The 16,138-nt window shown below is 39.7% G+C and overlaps 8 protein-coding genes across 8 annotated transcripts; 4 read left to right on the top strand and 4 right to left on the bottom strand.

Moving 5' to 3' along the window:
* Nucleotides 1-228: 228 nt before the first annotated feature.
* JH06_4615 (exoribonuclease) lies at nt 229-3,737 on the top strand (the record flags this gene model as incomplete). Its single annotated transcript, XM_014673075.1, has 5 exons — nt 229-924; nt 955-1,166; nt 1,196-1,639; nt 1,670-3,299; nt 3,330-3,737. The coding sequence occupies 5 exons, from the start codon at nt 229-231 to the stop codon at nt 3,735-3,737; spliced, it is 3,390 nt and encodes a 1,129-aa protein (XP_014528561.1).
* A 305-nt stretch (nt 3,738-4,042) lies between these two features.
* JH06_4614 (non-ribosomal peptide synthetase) lies at nt 4,043-5,449 on the bottom strand (the record flags this gene model as incomplete). Its single annotated transcript, XM_014673074.1, has 1 exon — nt 4,043-5,449. One exon carries the CDS (start codon nt 5,447-5,449, stop codon nt 4,043-4,045), a length of 1,407 nt encoding a protein of 468 aa, XP_014528560.1.
* A 1,538-nt stretch (nt 5,450-6,987) lies between these two features.
* Nucleotides 6,988-8,194, top strand: JH06_4613 (fumarate hydratase class I; the record flags this gene model as incomplete). Its single annotated transcript, XM_014673073.1, has 5 exons — nt 6,988-7,017; nt 7,072-7,237; nt 7,275-7,527; nt 7,558-7,769; nt 7,800-8,194. The coding sequence occupies 5 exons, from the start codon at nt 6,988-6,990 to the stop codon at nt 8,192-8,194; spliced, it is 1,056 nt and encodes a 351-aa protein (XP_014528559.1).
* A 413-nt stretch (nt 8,195-8,607) lies between these two features.
* JH06_1634 (hypothetical protein) lies at nt 8,608-9,843 on the bottom strand (the record flags this gene model as incomplete). Its single annotated transcript, XM_014673072.1, has 3 exons — nt 8,608-9,328; nt 9,359-9,691; nt 9,722-9,843. 3 exons carry the CDS (start codon nt 9,841-9,843, stop codon nt 8,608-8,610), a joined length of 1,176 nt encoding a protein of 391 aa, XP_014528558.1.
* A 45-nt stretch (nt 9,844-9,888) lies between these two features.
* JH06_1633 (hypothetical protein) lies at nt 9,889-10,868 on the bottom strand (the record flags this gene model as incomplete). The annotated part of the gene is given in 8 exon segments (XM_014673071.1): nt 9,889-10,059; nt 10,090-10,143; nt 10,174-10,236; nt 10,269-10,390; nt 10,403-10,477; nt 10,502-10,577; nt 10,609-10,642; nt 10,675-10,868. The coding sequence occupies 8 exon segments, from the start codon at nt 10,866-10,868 to the stop codon at nt 9,889-9,891; spliced, it is 789 nt and encodes a 262-aa protein (XP_014528557.1).
* Nucleotides 10,869-10,901: 33 nt separating this feature from the next.
* Nucleotides 10,902-14,035, bottom strand: JH06_1632 (acyl-coenzyme a:6-aminopenicillanic-acid-acyltransferase; the record flags this gene model as incomplete). Its single annotated transcript, XM_014673070.1, has 17 exons — nt 10,902-11,052; nt 11,083-11,252; nt 11,283-11,455; nt 11,486-11,545; nt 11,576-11,635; nt 11,665-11,742; nt 11,774-11,954; nt 11,985-12,113; nt 12,143-12,215; nt 12,247-12,312; nt 12,444-12,551; nt 12,597-12,886; nt 12,918-13,119; nt 13,150-13,664; nt 13,694-13,804; nt 13,835-13,969; nt 14,000-14,035. 17 exons carry the CDS (start codon nt 14,033-14,035, stop codon nt 10,902-10,904), a joined length of 2,538 nt encoding a protein of 845 aa, XP_014528556.1.
* A 360-nt stretch (nt 14,036-14,395) lies between these two features.
* Nucleotides 14,396-14,742, top strand: JH06_1631 (hypothetical protein; the record flags this gene model as incomplete). Its single annotated transcript, XM_014673069.1, has 3 exons — nt 14,396-14,449; nt 14,480-14,551; nt 14,581-14,742. 3 exons carry the CDS (start codon nt 14,396-14,398, stop codon nt 14,740-14,742), a joined length of 288 nt encoding a protein of 95 aa, XP_014528555.1.
* Nucleotides 14,743-15,554: 812 nt separating this feature from the next.
* On the top strand, nt 15,555-16,068 carry JH06_1630 (40S ribosomal protein S24; the record flags this gene model as incomplete). Its single annotated transcript, XM_014673068.1, has 4 exons — nt 15,555-15,626; nt 15,659-15,785; nt 15,821-15,906; nt 15,940-16,068. 4 exons carry the CDS (start codon nt 15,555-15,557, stop codon nt 16,066-16,068), a joined length of 414 nt encoding a protein of 137 aa, XP_014528554.1.
* Nucleotides 16,069-16,138: the final 70 nt, after the last annotated feature.

Raw genomic sequence — 16,138 nt, 5'->3', positions numbered from 1 at the left:
TACCTGGACTTCCTGATTATTCTCCTTATGGTCCTCAGGTTAATTAAAGTGATCCTTTATATCTACGTCACCCCGAATAAGGTGATTCCTATATACTGACGATGTTTGTTATGGACCGTTTGGAATAAGACACTAGTAATACTGAAATTAGGTGAGTTTCATTAGATATATAAGTGACAATTGATAATAACGACACACACTCTCAGCATTGTTCACTATTCTTTTACTATGGGTGTTCCAGGCTTCTTTTCGTTTGTCAAGTCGAAGTATCCGATGGCTGTACAGAAGGTTAGTACAGTTTCGCTGATTCCTCAATGTGATAATCTGCTTATAGATGTTAATGCTCTAATTCATGTTGCAACGCATGATAATTCGACGAGTTGTGTGAATGAATCGTATGAAGTGGTGGCTTCTAGAGTAATGGTGGAATTGGATTCGATTATTACCTTTTTAAATCCCCAGAAGCTAGTTTACATTTTGGTTGATGGAACTGTTCCACGAAATAAGTTGAATCAACAACGGAGACGTCGATTCATGGCAGCTCAAGAACAACTTAAGAGTTCCTATGAAACTGGAGATTCAGGGTTATTTGATACAAACCAAATTACTCCAGGAACGGAGTTTATGGAACATATGAGTGATATTATTCAGTATTATATCGCATTACGTATTTCAACGGATCCTGCTTGGAAAAAGGTATCAGTGTTGTTCTCCTCTCATCGTTGTCCAGGTGAAGGAGAACACAAAATTATGGATTATCTTCGTCAGTTGATTGCAGACAAGCAATATAAGGACAGCGACCACACCCTGTGTTATGGTTCTGATGCCGATCTGATCTTTTTATCCTTGACTCTTCATAAGAAGAATGTAAATGTTATTAGGAAGGTAGATGTTTTTGATTCTACATATAGGATCCAAAATGATGTTGGAATGAGAGGTGAACTTGACCATTAGGAGTATTATATTATTGATATTCCCTTATTAATGGAATTTTGGGTCCGTGAGTTAACGGAGAATGCTGGTTCGTGGTTAAAGGAAAAGGATAAAGAACGTGTGATTGATGATTTTGTTTTCATGATGATGTTGTGTGGTAATGATTTCATGCCCCAACTCCCTTTTGTGAACATTGGAGATAATGTAATCCAATGGATGATGGAGATATACGTGTAAGATAATGATTTGTTTCTGATCCTAGGAATTTGATCAATGAATTCAAGTGTTTTATTGTAACAGAGGCTGAACCCAATATAGAAATGACAAAGAGACTGATTGAAAAGATAGGTATGAAAGAAGAGGAAGTTTACAGATTCTATTTCGATGATTATTGGAACTCCCTACAAGTAGTGGCAACATGGAATTGTAACAAAGCTGTAAGTGACGAAGAAAAGGAGGAGGCGATAAGACAGAAGTCAGAAGTGTTTCTTTTGGATCCCTTTTCATTTGAGACCTATCGTCATTTGTACTATCAAGTGAAGATGGGTATTGATCCAACCGAGGCTTCCTTAGTTCAGGCCTCAAGTGAGTACTTTAAGGGACTTGTGTGGTCAATGAAATACTATTATGAAGATTGTATATCCTGGTCCTGGATGTATCCTTTCGTGTATTCTCCTCTGGCTAGTGATATTGCCAAGTATCTAAAGTAAGAACGGAGAAATTGAATGAGCAGTAGGAGCTACAGTCAGTTTGAGTTGAATAAGCCATTCACTCCATTTCAACATTTATTGTGTTGTCTTCCACCTCCTTCTGCTTACCTTCTGCCTAGTTCTTACAGGATACTTATCGTAGACTCAGAATCTCCATTAGCCAAGTATTATCCATCTGAATTCTGTACTGATCTTAATGGAAAGCACAAGGACTTCGAGTCAGTTGCTCTTCTCCCTAACGTTTCTGAGCAAGATGTTCTGGAAGCAATTACAAATTGTCATTGTGATGATTTACTTACGGAAGACGAGAAGATTCGGAATGCGGCTGACACTGATTATCTCTTCTACTACAGTGACGAGATATCTAGTTGGCCAACGCCTCTAAATCCTTTATCATTTCCTGCGATTGAAAATTGTCATTGTGTCCGAGAAGCAGTGAAGGATCCTTCTCGTCTGTATACGATTATGAAGAGAAATACCACTAAAGAAACTCGTCATGCCATCTTTCCTTCACTATATCCAATTTGTACTGGTTTACGTCACATTGTGGTCTCTCAACCACATAGTCGAAATCCATTTAAGGATCATTATTATTGGAAACAGGAGACTCGACCTATTGTAGAAACAGAGAGTGGTTACCCATGTATTACAACTGCTCAGTCAATGAAACAATGTGGAATGGAGTATATGTTTCAAATCGTTGAATATGATTATCCCAGACATAAGTATGGTCAAGTGATCGAAATGTTCTCTTATGATTATGGTTGTCATTGGAATCAAAAGGAAGGACTTCCTAGTCGAGACAGTATTCATGCTTATAAATTGGATGATACCGAAAAGACAAAGATAAAAGAGAAACTAACCAGTATGCGTGAAATAGCTATGAAAGGACCCGATAAAGATCATCATGACATAGGAAATCTTGATATTGAGAATAGTACGGTGTTGGTTCGGATCCGTCCAGTCTATCGTATTTATCGGAGTCAAGAGAACCAGTCCTTGAGTCTATTCTTTTTAAATCAGACTATTGATTATCCACTGTGTCTCATTCGTAAAGTGAAAGAGTTAAATTTGTTGGGAGGAACCCAATCGTTGTCGGATTATTCTCCTGATTCTGTGAATGTGGGTGATTCAGTTGTTTACATTGGGAATGCTACTAATAATGAGCGAGCGTTGAAAGGTTGTTCTGGTGTGATAACAGCAATGAATCAGAATACTCTCGAAGTGTGCTTAACAGTACCAACAGAAATCCCTCCTACTCCTTTTGTAGGGGGAGATTGGTACACAGAAGACTATGTGAGGGATCAACTTCCCAAGAAGTATGCCTCTCTATTGCACTACTGTTTGAATAATCTCTATTGTAATAAGGATGGCCGTAGAATCTATCTTAGCTTCAACTGCAGACATAATTCTGTCGTGTTAGAAGGACTAGCAAAGATCGTATCTCAGAAGAATGAGAAGAAATCTGTGGAATTGTCTCCAACCTGCTATACTCCATTAGCTGAGGTAACTTCGCCTACAACAAAGGAAGAGGTTTTGTATTCTGCCCGTACAATTGAATTGGTAAAGGAGTATTTCCGTCTATTTGGAAATGTCCTCGTGGCGAATGTGACTATCAGTGCTCGTAAACCAGTTGTGAATAATGAGAAATTGGCAGTAAGGGTTGATTAGATCTTTGATATGTAGAAATCTGCTGAAGTTATATCCGAATGGCTAGAAGAGAATGTTTGGTATCACCGACGAGTCAGTTCTGATACTCTTATGGTGAGTGAGGAATCTATGGTACTTTTACAACAGTATGAAGTAAATGAGACAACAGATGTCAAGGTGACATGTTCCCGAAAGGAAGTGATTGTCCGAGAGAGACAGTATGATATAGTATCGGATGCTGTGTTATCGCAGCCACTACCATCGTTAGGAAAACGTGTTGTTGTGATTCAGCATCCTTCTGTTCCTTTTGGATCTCAAGGTACGGTGGTGGAAATTGACTGTTCGACATGGTGGTTGAAAGTGTTATTGGATGTACCATCGTATGCAGGAGTGTCTTGGAACATGAATGTAACAACAAATGATTGTAAGGGAAGGTGTATGTAAGGTTTGTTAAGGATGTTGACATGTAGACCAATTCATAAAGATTGTTGTTACATGCTGTATTCATGTTTATTGAAATCAAACAAGCTTATAATTGAAACACAAGGAGTTTATCTCCTCTACATCCTACTACAATCCATTGATTGAATACAAGTGGTTTTGAAAAGATTGGTTCTCCTTCCCAAATACATTTCACGGTTATTAGATCATATGATACACTATACAACTTTCCTTTTTCTGTTCCTACAATGAACTGAGAAGAATCAGTAAATGACACACGAGTTAGATCTATTTGATGAAATCATTCATCAGTTCATACAGCCAGAGTCACCAAGAGTTACAGTTCCAAGAATCTGCTTTGTCCACACATCCACTTTGACAATCTCACCATTCGAACAAGATATGAAACCAACTGAATTCTGTATAACTGGAGCCAGATGACATAAGCCTCCTTTCTTGAGATATGAATGTAAACTAAGAGATCCCACGATTTCACCATCGAGGGTTACTTCAAGGAGTTCTCCTTCAACATCAAGAATGAGAAGATTGTTTCCAATCCAGACTGGATCTGCGAATACTGGATGAGATAATCGTTTTCTGAGTCGAATCTGAAGTGATCCCTGAGAATATCTCAATATAATCAGATCCCCGCGAATAGTCACACATACAATCCAATATACTTGAATCTTCGTATCCTTCATTACTAGAGGTGTAGCATGACAATTTCCATTGAGAAATAGGAGTGCTATCAATCGTTTGGAATCAAGATTCACTACATAAAGAAAACCATTGTAAGCACAGATTGCGCCCACATTCTCACACACACCCATAGGAGATCGACATTCTCCTCCTAGTGACATATGTGATTGAATTGATCCATTGTGTCGATCAAGGAAGTAGAGAGAACCTTGATAAGTACCAACGATAAGAGAATCATTATGAAGTGTGAGTGATTTCTCTACTCGTTCATGAAGCTGTGTTTCTAAGAGAGTAGTGACTTTATTTGGCTGGAGTTCACAGAGTTTGAGCAGTCCACCATGACAACAACAACAAAAGACATTGCTAGTGATAGCGATGGGATCACAATCCACACAACGTAGAAAAGGAATCTCAGATACAAGAGTAATGGAATGATGGAACGAATGACAAGGAATTGGAGATGGATAACTGTGTGGATGAATTGTGTAGCTGGTATCTTTCGATGATAAGAAGGTATAGAGCGATACAGGAGTGGAATGAGCAAAGATATCTCTTGGTTGAAGAGAATGCGGTATTCCTAGTTCATACAATCTCTCTACCAGAATGAGGGTTCGTAAACTGTCTCCTCCTGCATTGTAGAAATCATCATTTGGTTGGAGTTTACATCCCACAATCTCACTCATCAATCTTTGGACTGTCAACTCACTGAGTTGAGTGGTTTGAGATGGGGATAACGAACGAGTCACCCGGTTCTCATTATTTGCTGATAATTGTTCCTTATCAACGTTATGTGAACTCCTCACAGCAGTAATGATTACTTGATTCGTTAGTTTGCCTGAGAGATGAGGAATTGAATGGATCAGAGTTCCAGTCCATGGTACTACAAACCACGGGAATCGTTCTCTAATCTCACATCGAATCTGTTTTAGAATGTCCTCATCAGAAGCTGATGAGTTTGTTAGAAGGATCAAAACAAGCTGATTCTGGTCAGCTGTTAACCAGACATCACTGATCATAGGGCATTGAAGGAATAAGGATCGAATCATATTCTTGGAATACCTTACGCCATGAACCTTCATTATATCATTATCCATCCTTCTACCTGTGACTAGAACTTGTTGCAATGCCATTCCTTTGTCTCCAGTTGAGTGAAACATTGTTATTTCCTTAGCAATGTCTCCTGAATGAAAACAGCTCATTCGCTTATGATTCCATTCACCATAACACAAGAAGGATCCTTCAATAATGAGTTCCTGTTGAGTGATATGATATTGACAACCAGGAAGAGGTGTTCCTATAGGCACTACACAGTCTTCATTATGAAAGAGATCACAGTTAAATGAGAAACAGTCACCAGAAGTCTCGGAAGCTACAGATGAGGAAAGTGAATCAAATCCACCTCCATAAACATTGGTAAAGTGAGCATTTGGAAGAGATTCCTGAAGTCTCTTATAGACTGCTGACGTTAACAGTTCTCCTGATAGGTGAATTTGGATTGTTGAGTGAATGACAGAATGGTTGACACAGATAGTTAGAAGTAATGATGGAGTGATTCGTAAAAGATGAATACGAGAAGTTATGAGAAGGGAAGAAAGGAGAGAAGGTTGATAGAGAATAGAGTGATCGGGAATCAGGAGACAGCGATGACTGACAATACTATCAAGAAGAATTGTAACTGAATCAATGAATCCTGTACCAGAAAAACAAGAAATGAATTCAACTTCCTTCAGAGAACCATGGAGAAGGGACGACATCCAATTCAACCGAGATAGAATACCTTCTGAGGATTGAAAAATTATTCCAGAGTGCGTTTCTGTTGATCCACTGGTACATCTGAATGTGAAAGGAATAATCAACACATACATAGCAAATAAGGAATTTTCAACAAATTCCCTTTGCCCCTCATTTAGAGATACGGATGCTGTATCGGATTTGAGATTCTGGAATACGTAGTGACACATTGAATCAACGATGAACAATGGAGGAAGCAAATCAATGGATCCAAAGCTATCCAAATAAACTTCAGGAGATGTAACTAATAGATTTACAGGTAAATCATTCAAAAGAGATGGAATTCGTCTTCTTTTAACATCATCGTCTAGAAATGATGAATAACATACAAATCAACAGGGATCAATACAGAGAAAACAGATACATTCTAAAAGACATGATAAAACCCATGATACAAAACTGATTCCATTCTATGAATGAATATTATGGATGTGAATCTACATCAAGAACAAGTAGAACCATACTACTTTGAGAGAGACCAAGAGATCTCAAAGAAGAAACACATTGGTTGACTGATTCGGATAATTGAGAATAGGTATAATAGGAATCCACAATAGTATCCGAATCTATTGAGACTGATGGTTGATTGACAGCGTACTTGTTACTATCAGATCCTTCAAATATGCTGGTTCGAATTCGGCGAATAATGGATTCCCTGGAATTCTCCATTCTATTATCCAATTATTCTCGCTATTTCCACCTATACTTTCCACGTTTTCCCCGTTTGGATCACATAATCCTTTCTTTAAGAGAAATCGTACATATGGTAGGTGGATTCAATGAAACAAATAACGTATAGCCCTGTGAGAATTGCCATTGCGGTATTTTGTGTCCTCACAAATCGTAATGTGTAGCTGAACAAGAAGCACCTCAACCTGTTAACAAGCCATTTGTATATCAGGATATCTTTGAGAATGCAAAGCCTGATACCACCAAATACCGCAAGATCACTGGTGACTATGTGTCTACCATTGAGGTTGATGGAAAGAAGATCTTGAAAGTGGCTCCTGAGGGTTTAACGTAGGTTTCTTATTTTACTTGAGTATCTAGTCTTCTTGCCGAAACTTGCATGGGAGAGATTTCCCATTTCTGCTCATTTGGAGAAGCTTGTCCAGATCATGGAGGATCCTGAAGCTTCAGATAATGACAAGTATGTTGCTATGAACTTTTTGAAGAATGCAACGATTGCTGCTGAGATGCAGCTTCCCTCTTGCCAGGATACAGGTACTGCTATCATTATGGGTAAGAAGGGTCAGTATGTGTGGACTGATGAACACGATGGTGAGTCACTGTCTCGTGGAGTGTAAGTGTGAAGTGATTGTATGATAGTCAGATACAATGCTTACACGAAGTTGAATCTTCGTTACAGTCAGAATGCTCCTCTCTCAATGTATGAAGAAGTGAACACGAAGACAAATCTGCCTGCTCAGATCGATCTGTTCTCCATTCCTGGCAATGAGTATAAGTTCATGTTTATGGCAAAGGGAGGTGGTTCTGCTAACAAATCTTACCTGTTCCAAGAGACAAAGGCTCTGTTGACTCCTGGTAGGAGAGAGATGTATGCATGATGAGTAGAACGTTTGATGCCTTTCCTGGAAGCCAAAATCAAGTCACTGGGTACCGCAGCTTGTCCTCCATATCATCTGGCTATCGCTATCGGAGGTACCTCTGCTGAGACCTGCTTGAAGACTGTGAAGTTGGCATCAGCGAAGTATTTGGATAACCTTCATACCAGTGGTAACGAGTATGGTCGTGCGTTCCGAGATATTGAGATGGAGAATACCATTCTTGAAATGACACGGAAGATGGGAATTGGAGCCCAGTTCGGAGGTAAATACTTCTGTCATGATGTGCGTGTGGTTCGTATGCCTCGTCATGGTGCTTCCTGCCCTGTCGCCATTGGAGTGTCATGTTCTGCTGATCGTCAGGTATCCTGTGATTTGGTGGAATTACTGTTAGTGTTGGGCTAAGATTACTGAGGAGGGTCTTTTCNTGCTCAGAATCAAGTTGACAATGCTGTGAAGATCGATCTGAATCAGCCTATGAAGGACATTCTTGCTATCATTCACAAGTATCCTGTGAAAACACGTTTCTCTCTGACTGGACCTATTATTGTGGGTCGTGATATCGCTCATGCCAAGATCAAGGAGAGATTGGATCGTGGTGAGCCAATGCCTCAGTACATGAAAGACCATATCGTCTACTATGCTGGTCCTGCAAAGACTCCTAAGGGTATGGCTTCAGGTTCGTTCGGTCCTACGACAGCAGGTCGTATGGACCCATATCTGGATCCATTCATGGCACAAGGAGGTAGCATGATTTCTCTGGCAAAGGGTAATCGTAGTCAGCAGGTAACAGATGCTTGCAAGAAGTATGGAGGCTTCTATTTGGGTAGTATTGGTGGTCCTGCTGCTGTATTGGCAAAGGAGAATATCAAGAAGGTGGAATGTTTAGAGTACCCTGAGCTGGGTATGGAAGCTATCTGGAAGATTGAGGTTGTTGACTTCCCTGCCTTCCTGTTGGTGGATGATAAGGGAAACAACTTCTTTGAGGGTCTGCTGTAATTCTGAAGTGTTTGTTGAAATGTAATTGGACAAACACTTAATACATGTAAACGAACAGCAATTCCACTGGTATCATCTGCATACCGTTGTTTTGATAGTTTTAACTGATAGGCCTGAGACTTCTCACAAGCCCTAGTCAAAGCAGAAGCAAGATCAGGTTCTGACTCAAATGGAAAGCAAGCTAATATTTTATCCTTCTTCATATATCCAAGTAACCCATCACTACCAATGACAATAAGAATTTCAGTGTTAGGATAATCCGACAAATACACTTGTTTTTTCGCTAACTCTGAGGATACACCAAATTCATGCATAAGCTGATCTCCAATACTTCGACTCATCGCTAATCCACCTCGAGTACATTGTTCGTCCATAAAGACTCTCGGAACAGCAGGAACGGCAGGATGAATCTTTAATTCTTTCACATATCCCTTATACCGTTCAATTCTTTCCTTTTCTTTTGGATCGGAGGGATTATGTATCTCACTTAGAGCTAGTTGAATACGAGACCCATTATTTTTCCGAACTACCATCACACTTCTAGAGATCATTTCTCCACACATAACCGACTCTGAATCTCCTATAAATACAGACGAATAACACAATCTTCCAAGTATATCATAATAGAGACATCCTATATTCGCGGTACAACCACTTAGTCTAGAATTGACGTGAGGATTTGTCCTCAACATAGTATCTGCTTCTTGCAGTGAGGATACAACACCATATTGGGCACTACAAGATTCTTTATTGCTAAAATTGATGAGAAAAGTGTGTCGAATGAAAGATGCAACACAGTGACCGTATTTCCCATGACCATCAAAAACTGCTAAGATAATTGCATGAAATTGATCACTTGAATATACTAAAACACGATCCTGGTTACTTTTCTGTCCATTATGACTAGAGATAAGTAGAAAGACATATTGGTACCAACGGAGAGATTTACATGCAATGCTGCGAACTTCGGGAATAGCAGACGAAAGAGAAGACAAGAGTTCTGGAGGATACACGATTATCTCATCATCGTAATGTTCCTCCAAGTATTGTTGCATTTCAAAAAAACAATGGATGGATTAAATAACACTGGACTTCTAAACTCACTCATTCTTTTCTGTGGCCTCCTTCCGAACTCGTCGAACAATTCCCATCAAAAAGGTATTCTTATCACGTACTTTCGTGAAGTTGGTCTTAAGGAGAGAATCCAGAATCTTTTTCATATCATCTTTTGGGAAGGTTACAACGGCATCTCTGGCTTTCTGATCAAATTCCTATCCATCATAAAGAATGTTAGTCCATACACTCCACACGAACTTCGCCTTTTTTGCCTTCAAATACTCCTCAATGAATGCGTTCTATGGATAACTCAAAACCTAAATCACTACATTCTGTTCTCTTGTTCGTTCATTGTGTAGTTTTCGCATCCGAGATATGAAATCTTTCTTCTTCTACGGATCATACATATACCTAGAATAGTAACAGCACTGTGCTTTCCTCCATTCTTTGTCTCTTCCACATTGATCTGCTTTCCATTGAAGTAGGTACGATGGAGTTCTAGTGCCTTACAGACACATCCATCGGGGATATCTACAAAGGCCATTCCTAGAAATCAACTCTTTGGAATAGAACCACCTCTGAATTTGTTAGTTTCCTTTTCTCTCATCATTCGTACATCGCGGACCTCTGATACTAAGTAACTAACAAAGGACCTACCAATGTCATGTTGCTTAAAGAAATCACGAATCTGATCCTCAGATGTATCGCGAGAGAGTTGTCCCAAGAAAACTGTCTATAGATGAAGAATCCTAACAAAACCAAACAGCATTCTTTGTTGGATCAATAGGTCTCTTAGGCCTACATTCTCAACATGACAAAAGTCAATCTACTTTGTAGTCTCGGGATTTGAACCGTCCATTGTGGCATTTTCCTCTCTAGCAAGTTTTCTCTCCTTCTTTAATTGTCTCTTGCTTTTCTTCCTATATATGACAATGAAGTCGAGATTATACTCTGGTTGAGCCGTATTTGAGTTTGGATTCATAGGATTCGCATCATTCTCATTTCGTTGGTCCTCTTCAGACATTTCAAACGTATATCAAAAAACAAAAGGATCGACTCAAAGATGATACTGATAAATAATGTTTCCGAGAATCGGATTACCCTGGAAAATAGTAACAGTCTTTTTCTCCCAGTTATACAAAGCTGTATGAAGCGTATACAAGGTAGAATGGCCACCATTCTGATAAATGGGGAAATCCTTATCAGCACTACCATTCACTTCATTTCATCATTCCTACTAGTCTCCAAGGATAGCAAGAGCCTCCTTCATCGTACGAGCAGGCATGAGTTCCTTGGCTCTGGCCATGCGATGAAGAGAACTATCATCATCAATATCATCAACCATAGCAATATTGAACATATTGGCATGGAAATGAGAACGTTTGACCATGGGAGTGAACATGCCATACTAGGATGAAGATCAATCTTAACTTTCTACCACACCAAAAGGAGCAACCTCCACATCATAAGCAGTACGCTCGGAGAGGGACATGATTTGATAGTTGTGAGCAACGAAGCAGTTAGGATTTACAACGACATTCAAGGCCTCATCCAGACTCTTGGCATCAAGCAAACGACGAGTAACGAAATTCCGACCCCATCCATTCACATCTAAAGATGATCGAAGGAACAATCATTGACTGGCCTGAGATGTCTTCAAGTAATTCATGGAGAAGGCGATATGGCGGTTGTATCCAAAGGCTGAAAATGAGTGATATTCGAGATTCCTACCGCTAGTAGCAAGTTGTCCAGCATACACGTAAGCAGTGAAATTCGAACGAACAACATCAACTATGATGAAAGAGAACAAGCAGAACTACGATCATATACAATCATATGAAGAAGGAAAGTACGATTCCGATCAATATCAATACCATCTTCATTATGAGCAAGAACCACTATAATTCATGGATTTTATGGTATTCGTACATTGGTCATCCTCCTGGATCAAGACATCTGAACAATGATCAGCAAGATTGTATCGCAGATTCTCAGGAACCAGATAACTGAATTCCTCTTCCATTGTGTACATAAGAGCCTGGGAGAAGGGGACTTGGGCACCAGCAGCCATTCCCTTCAACTCTTGCATGTATTCGGGGAACTCACACTCCTAGACCTCATGAATCAAATTGATGAATACATGAGTAGCAATAACGTTGGCAATGGCCAATTCTCCTTCCATAGTATTAGACCATGGAATCAAGATATCTTGAAGCACCTTATCAAGGCGGTATCTCTCTTGAATTACGTAACGAGTTTGTTCTCCATACTACGATTGTTAACCTACAGAAGATCTACCTGATATCCAGCATCATAAAAGTTATAGGCACTTGCATAAACCTCGTAAAGTTCATATTTATGACTAGGAACACTATTCATAAGTAACGCTTATTGGTCTCCACTCCTCAGCAAAAGAAGCAGCAATGATGATAGCCAAAATAAAGACAGCCTTCATTTCCAAACAACAACTAGAATCTGACAACAGCAATCACTTCCGCGGTTATAGAGAAGTATAAACGTTCTCGAAAGGCTCTTGGTATTTCCGAACAAACACCTTAACATACAAAGATCAAGAAAACACGTTAAAAAACACATCTACGAGTAGAAAGCACCCGAGATATCCAGAGGAGCTAAGATTGGTTCCTTGACCTCTTCCTCCATCAAAAGGGGATTATCCACATTCAAGGTAATGTCCACGTTCTGACCACTATCAGATTCATTTAGTAGTCTTAATAAGTCTAAAGATTCGTACCTGGCAGATTGTCTAGAGAAACCAATAGATAATGGCTGGCCTGTTCCACTTGAAGTTGATCCTTCTATCCCTTCTCTGTCCCACGACGAATAGACACCTCGGTTCAATGTATTGATTCTAGCATTCGATCGTAGTTTCACTGGAGCAATCGAGGGTTCAGTTGAAGGGAGAGAGATTGCTGGATCAGCAGAAGGGAAGCTATCTCGAAGACTGGAATACATGATTGCCTCCTCGTTTTGCTGAGAGAGAGCTGGAATCTCAGGCATTTGCGAGGATCCCATAATCGTATTCTGTATAGTGATACGAGAAGTCAACACATACTCCTGAGAGAAGGAAAGAATCGATCTGCTGAAGACTGGCCTCTTCTTCTTGAAGTGACCGTGGTGAAGTGAATGAAGGAGGATTGACGACTGGAAGAGTCATCTCTGAAGTGTCAATGACCCCAAAATTGAATTGGTTCATGTCTGTTGAGAGAAAGCTGTTTCGAAGAGGTGAGTTCATTGACGGGAACATGAACATATCACTACGAATTAGCACTCATTTCCAGATCCACTTGGACTCACGATGAGATAATGATTCATTTGATTCTAGAGGAGTGTGAGATGGGTTTGAGATGTTGGGATCCCCATGAATCAATGTAAACTCAGGCAGTTGAAGAGAGGATCGTTGCTGCCTCTGCGCTGTCCGAGCATTGATTTGTTGTGTTGCCTTCTCTAACAGTTCAGCATAGGAACTGTCCAGAACTGGAGATGCTGACTCTTGCGATGTTGATCGCTGAGTGTTTGACCGTGCTTTGGATGGGATCTGCAGACGAAGAAGATTCCCACGACCCGCAGGACTTCGATTCACAAAGTTCCCGAGTCGCTTCTTTCGAACACCATTTCGACTAGCAATGGAATTATACCGATTTTTAACAGCATTCTCAGAACGTCCAGGAAGGAGTTTACTGATATATGACCATTTGTTGCCCATTTGAATTTGAGCGTTGATTAATATTTCATCTTCCTCTTCCGTCCAAACATCTTTCGAAACGGCTGGACTTAAGTGATTGAGCCACCGTTCACGACACTATTCTCGAAACAAACCATAAACATTACCTGTTTCCCTATTCTTCCGTTGATATATGAAGCTATTGTTGACCATTTCTTTGGCCCGAATTTTTCTACCAGAGACCTAAGAATAGCATCTTCCTCTTCACTCCAAGGACCCTTAAATAATAATAGCAACAAACGATGTACCTTTACAGTTTGATCACGAAGAACGTTCTCCCACCGAGCCTGACACTGTTCTGGAGTAATTTGCTGAGAGCGAAGCTTTTGACAAACCTTCACCCAGTCATTACTTCCATACCGTGCAACCGCCTCTCGAATCATCTATAAATCGTGAAAGAGTAACTAATCAACCTCATCGAGTTCTCGCGTCCAATTTACAGAATCCATTGTTACTTGAACTATCCAAACAGTCCTTATAAAGCAAAATGCTCTAACAGAAACTCTACGCTATCAACTCTCGAACACAATGCCACAGAACGTAATCAAAGTGCTGTATCGTTTGCAGTACTCTGATACTGCGCACACCTCTTATCAAGAAAACTGAGGCCTACAATAACCCTTCTCATAATTTCGCTAAAACGGTTTTTTCATGTTTTTAGCGGACTCCTCATCCTGAACCTTGAACCTAAGTGTATCTGGTTTCTATGATCCGAGAATGACTCAATTGGAAGATCAAAGTTGTTGAGGAAAAGAAGTGATGATTCAGGAATCATCTTTCTCTTGACTCTTTATTACTATCGTATTTAAATGCGGGAAATCAAAGATGAGGAGGTCATTCTTCTCATTAATAAATATCTGATTGTTGATTTGTTCTGTTGGTTTGATCTGAAGGAGAAGGGTTTTATCAAAACAGAAAAGATATTCAGGAAGGAGAATATAGCAAAAGAGATTGATTACAGTGAAGTAATAATATGATTGTTGTTATTTTGTAGATGCAATATATTAAAGATCTCAGATATATTCTTAATGACTATATCCGACTAAAAACAAAGGAACTAGCTGAGGAGTCGATGTCGCAGCATTTGGTTCTCTCACTAGGACCTGATATTGAACGAACATTCAAACAAATCGAAGTAGGAATGAGATCGAAGTGAAATTCAAAGATGCTACTAGCTGATTACTCATCATATCGTCATATGATTGAAAATCAGATTATGTTGCTTAATGAAGGCTATGATGTTAATGAACAAGGAAACAACCCTGATCCATCACCTATAGATGGGACGCAAAGGCAAGAAACCCTCTCTCCAGAACAAATCCAGCAATTTCCACAACCCAGTCCATCGTTTGCAGAAGAGGTTCCTTCTCGACAAGAAGATCAAGTAATTCTTCTTATGTTATTCATATTGAGATACCACCTGTATTGAGCAATATAAATGAAGATGAAAATGAAATTGATCTGCCAATGGAGCAATACCTCCATCTCTATCGAACACTACCTGTTTGCAACAATTAGGGGATTCATCATTTAGAATATTCTACCTGATGTAATCAATAGTACTTTGAAAAAACATCAACCTATAGAGTTGTAGTCACAGAAATTAATCAATTATAGTGATTCGGTTGTAGATTCTATTATCAGCATTTTGGGAAAGGACCCTCTAATAAGTGACCTTATCTCCTCAGAATCGGATGTCCAACGGCAATCTGAAAAGCATTCTCAAAATATAAACTCTAGCGATTCTCTTGAGGAGCTAGATTCAAAAAGAACAAAGAAGTCATGAGCTGTTTGTTGATACTCCGACTTGTTTTTGTCTTTCCAGAAATTCCCATTTTCTTGAGTTCCATACTTCGAGTCTTTTTCTGCTACAGTGGTTTCTTGAAAATCAAGTATGTGGAACAACTGTACATTTCTGGTTTTCTGGCTTGTGTGAATTCCTTCAAACAGAATAACTACACTGTTGAGATGTCCGAAGCTGCAGTCACTGTTCGTGTGAGAAAGTTCATGAGAAACCCTCTTCTGAAGCGTCGCCAGATGGTTCTATATGATGTTCGAGAATGACAAACTAGACTATCGAAGTCATTCATCCTAAGCGTGCTTCTGTGTCTAAGGAGGAGCTTAAGGCTACTCTGGCTAAAAAGTACAACGTTCAGGACGATAAGTGCATCATCCTCTTTGGATTCCAAATTGCTTTCGGTAACGACATCTTCCGTATCTGTTAATCATTATAGGAGGCGGCAGATCTACTGGCTTTGCTCTGATCTACGATAGCCTTAATGATGTCAAGAAGTTCGAGGCTAAGTACCGTCTGGCTAGAGTAGATAGTTGGAGATCAATTCATCATATCTAGTTTGGAATCCAGGAGTATCCTCGTCAGGGACGAAAGATGCTCAAGGAAAAGAAGAATCACCAGAAGAAGATCTGGGGAACGGGTCGTCGTGCTGCTCTCCATAAGGCCAAGAAGGCTCAGGACGATTAAGCGAATTCTACGCTTTCTATGGTGTAGTTACCTATTTTAAAGTGTTTGTTTCGAAATCTGTCTTTTGATA

The sequence above is a fragment of the Blastocystis sp. subtype 4 genome (genome assembly GCF_000743755.1).
Source record: "Blastocystis sp. subtype 4 strain WR1 chromosome Unknown seqid_0060, whole genome shotgun sequence".
Classification (NCBI taxonomy): Eukaryota; class Bigyra; order Opalinata; family Blastocystidae; genus Blastocystis; species Blastocystis sp. subtype 4.
The sequence above is the reverse complement of the archived record's forward strand: the minus strand, read 5'-3'. Positions and strand labels throughout refer to the sequence as shown.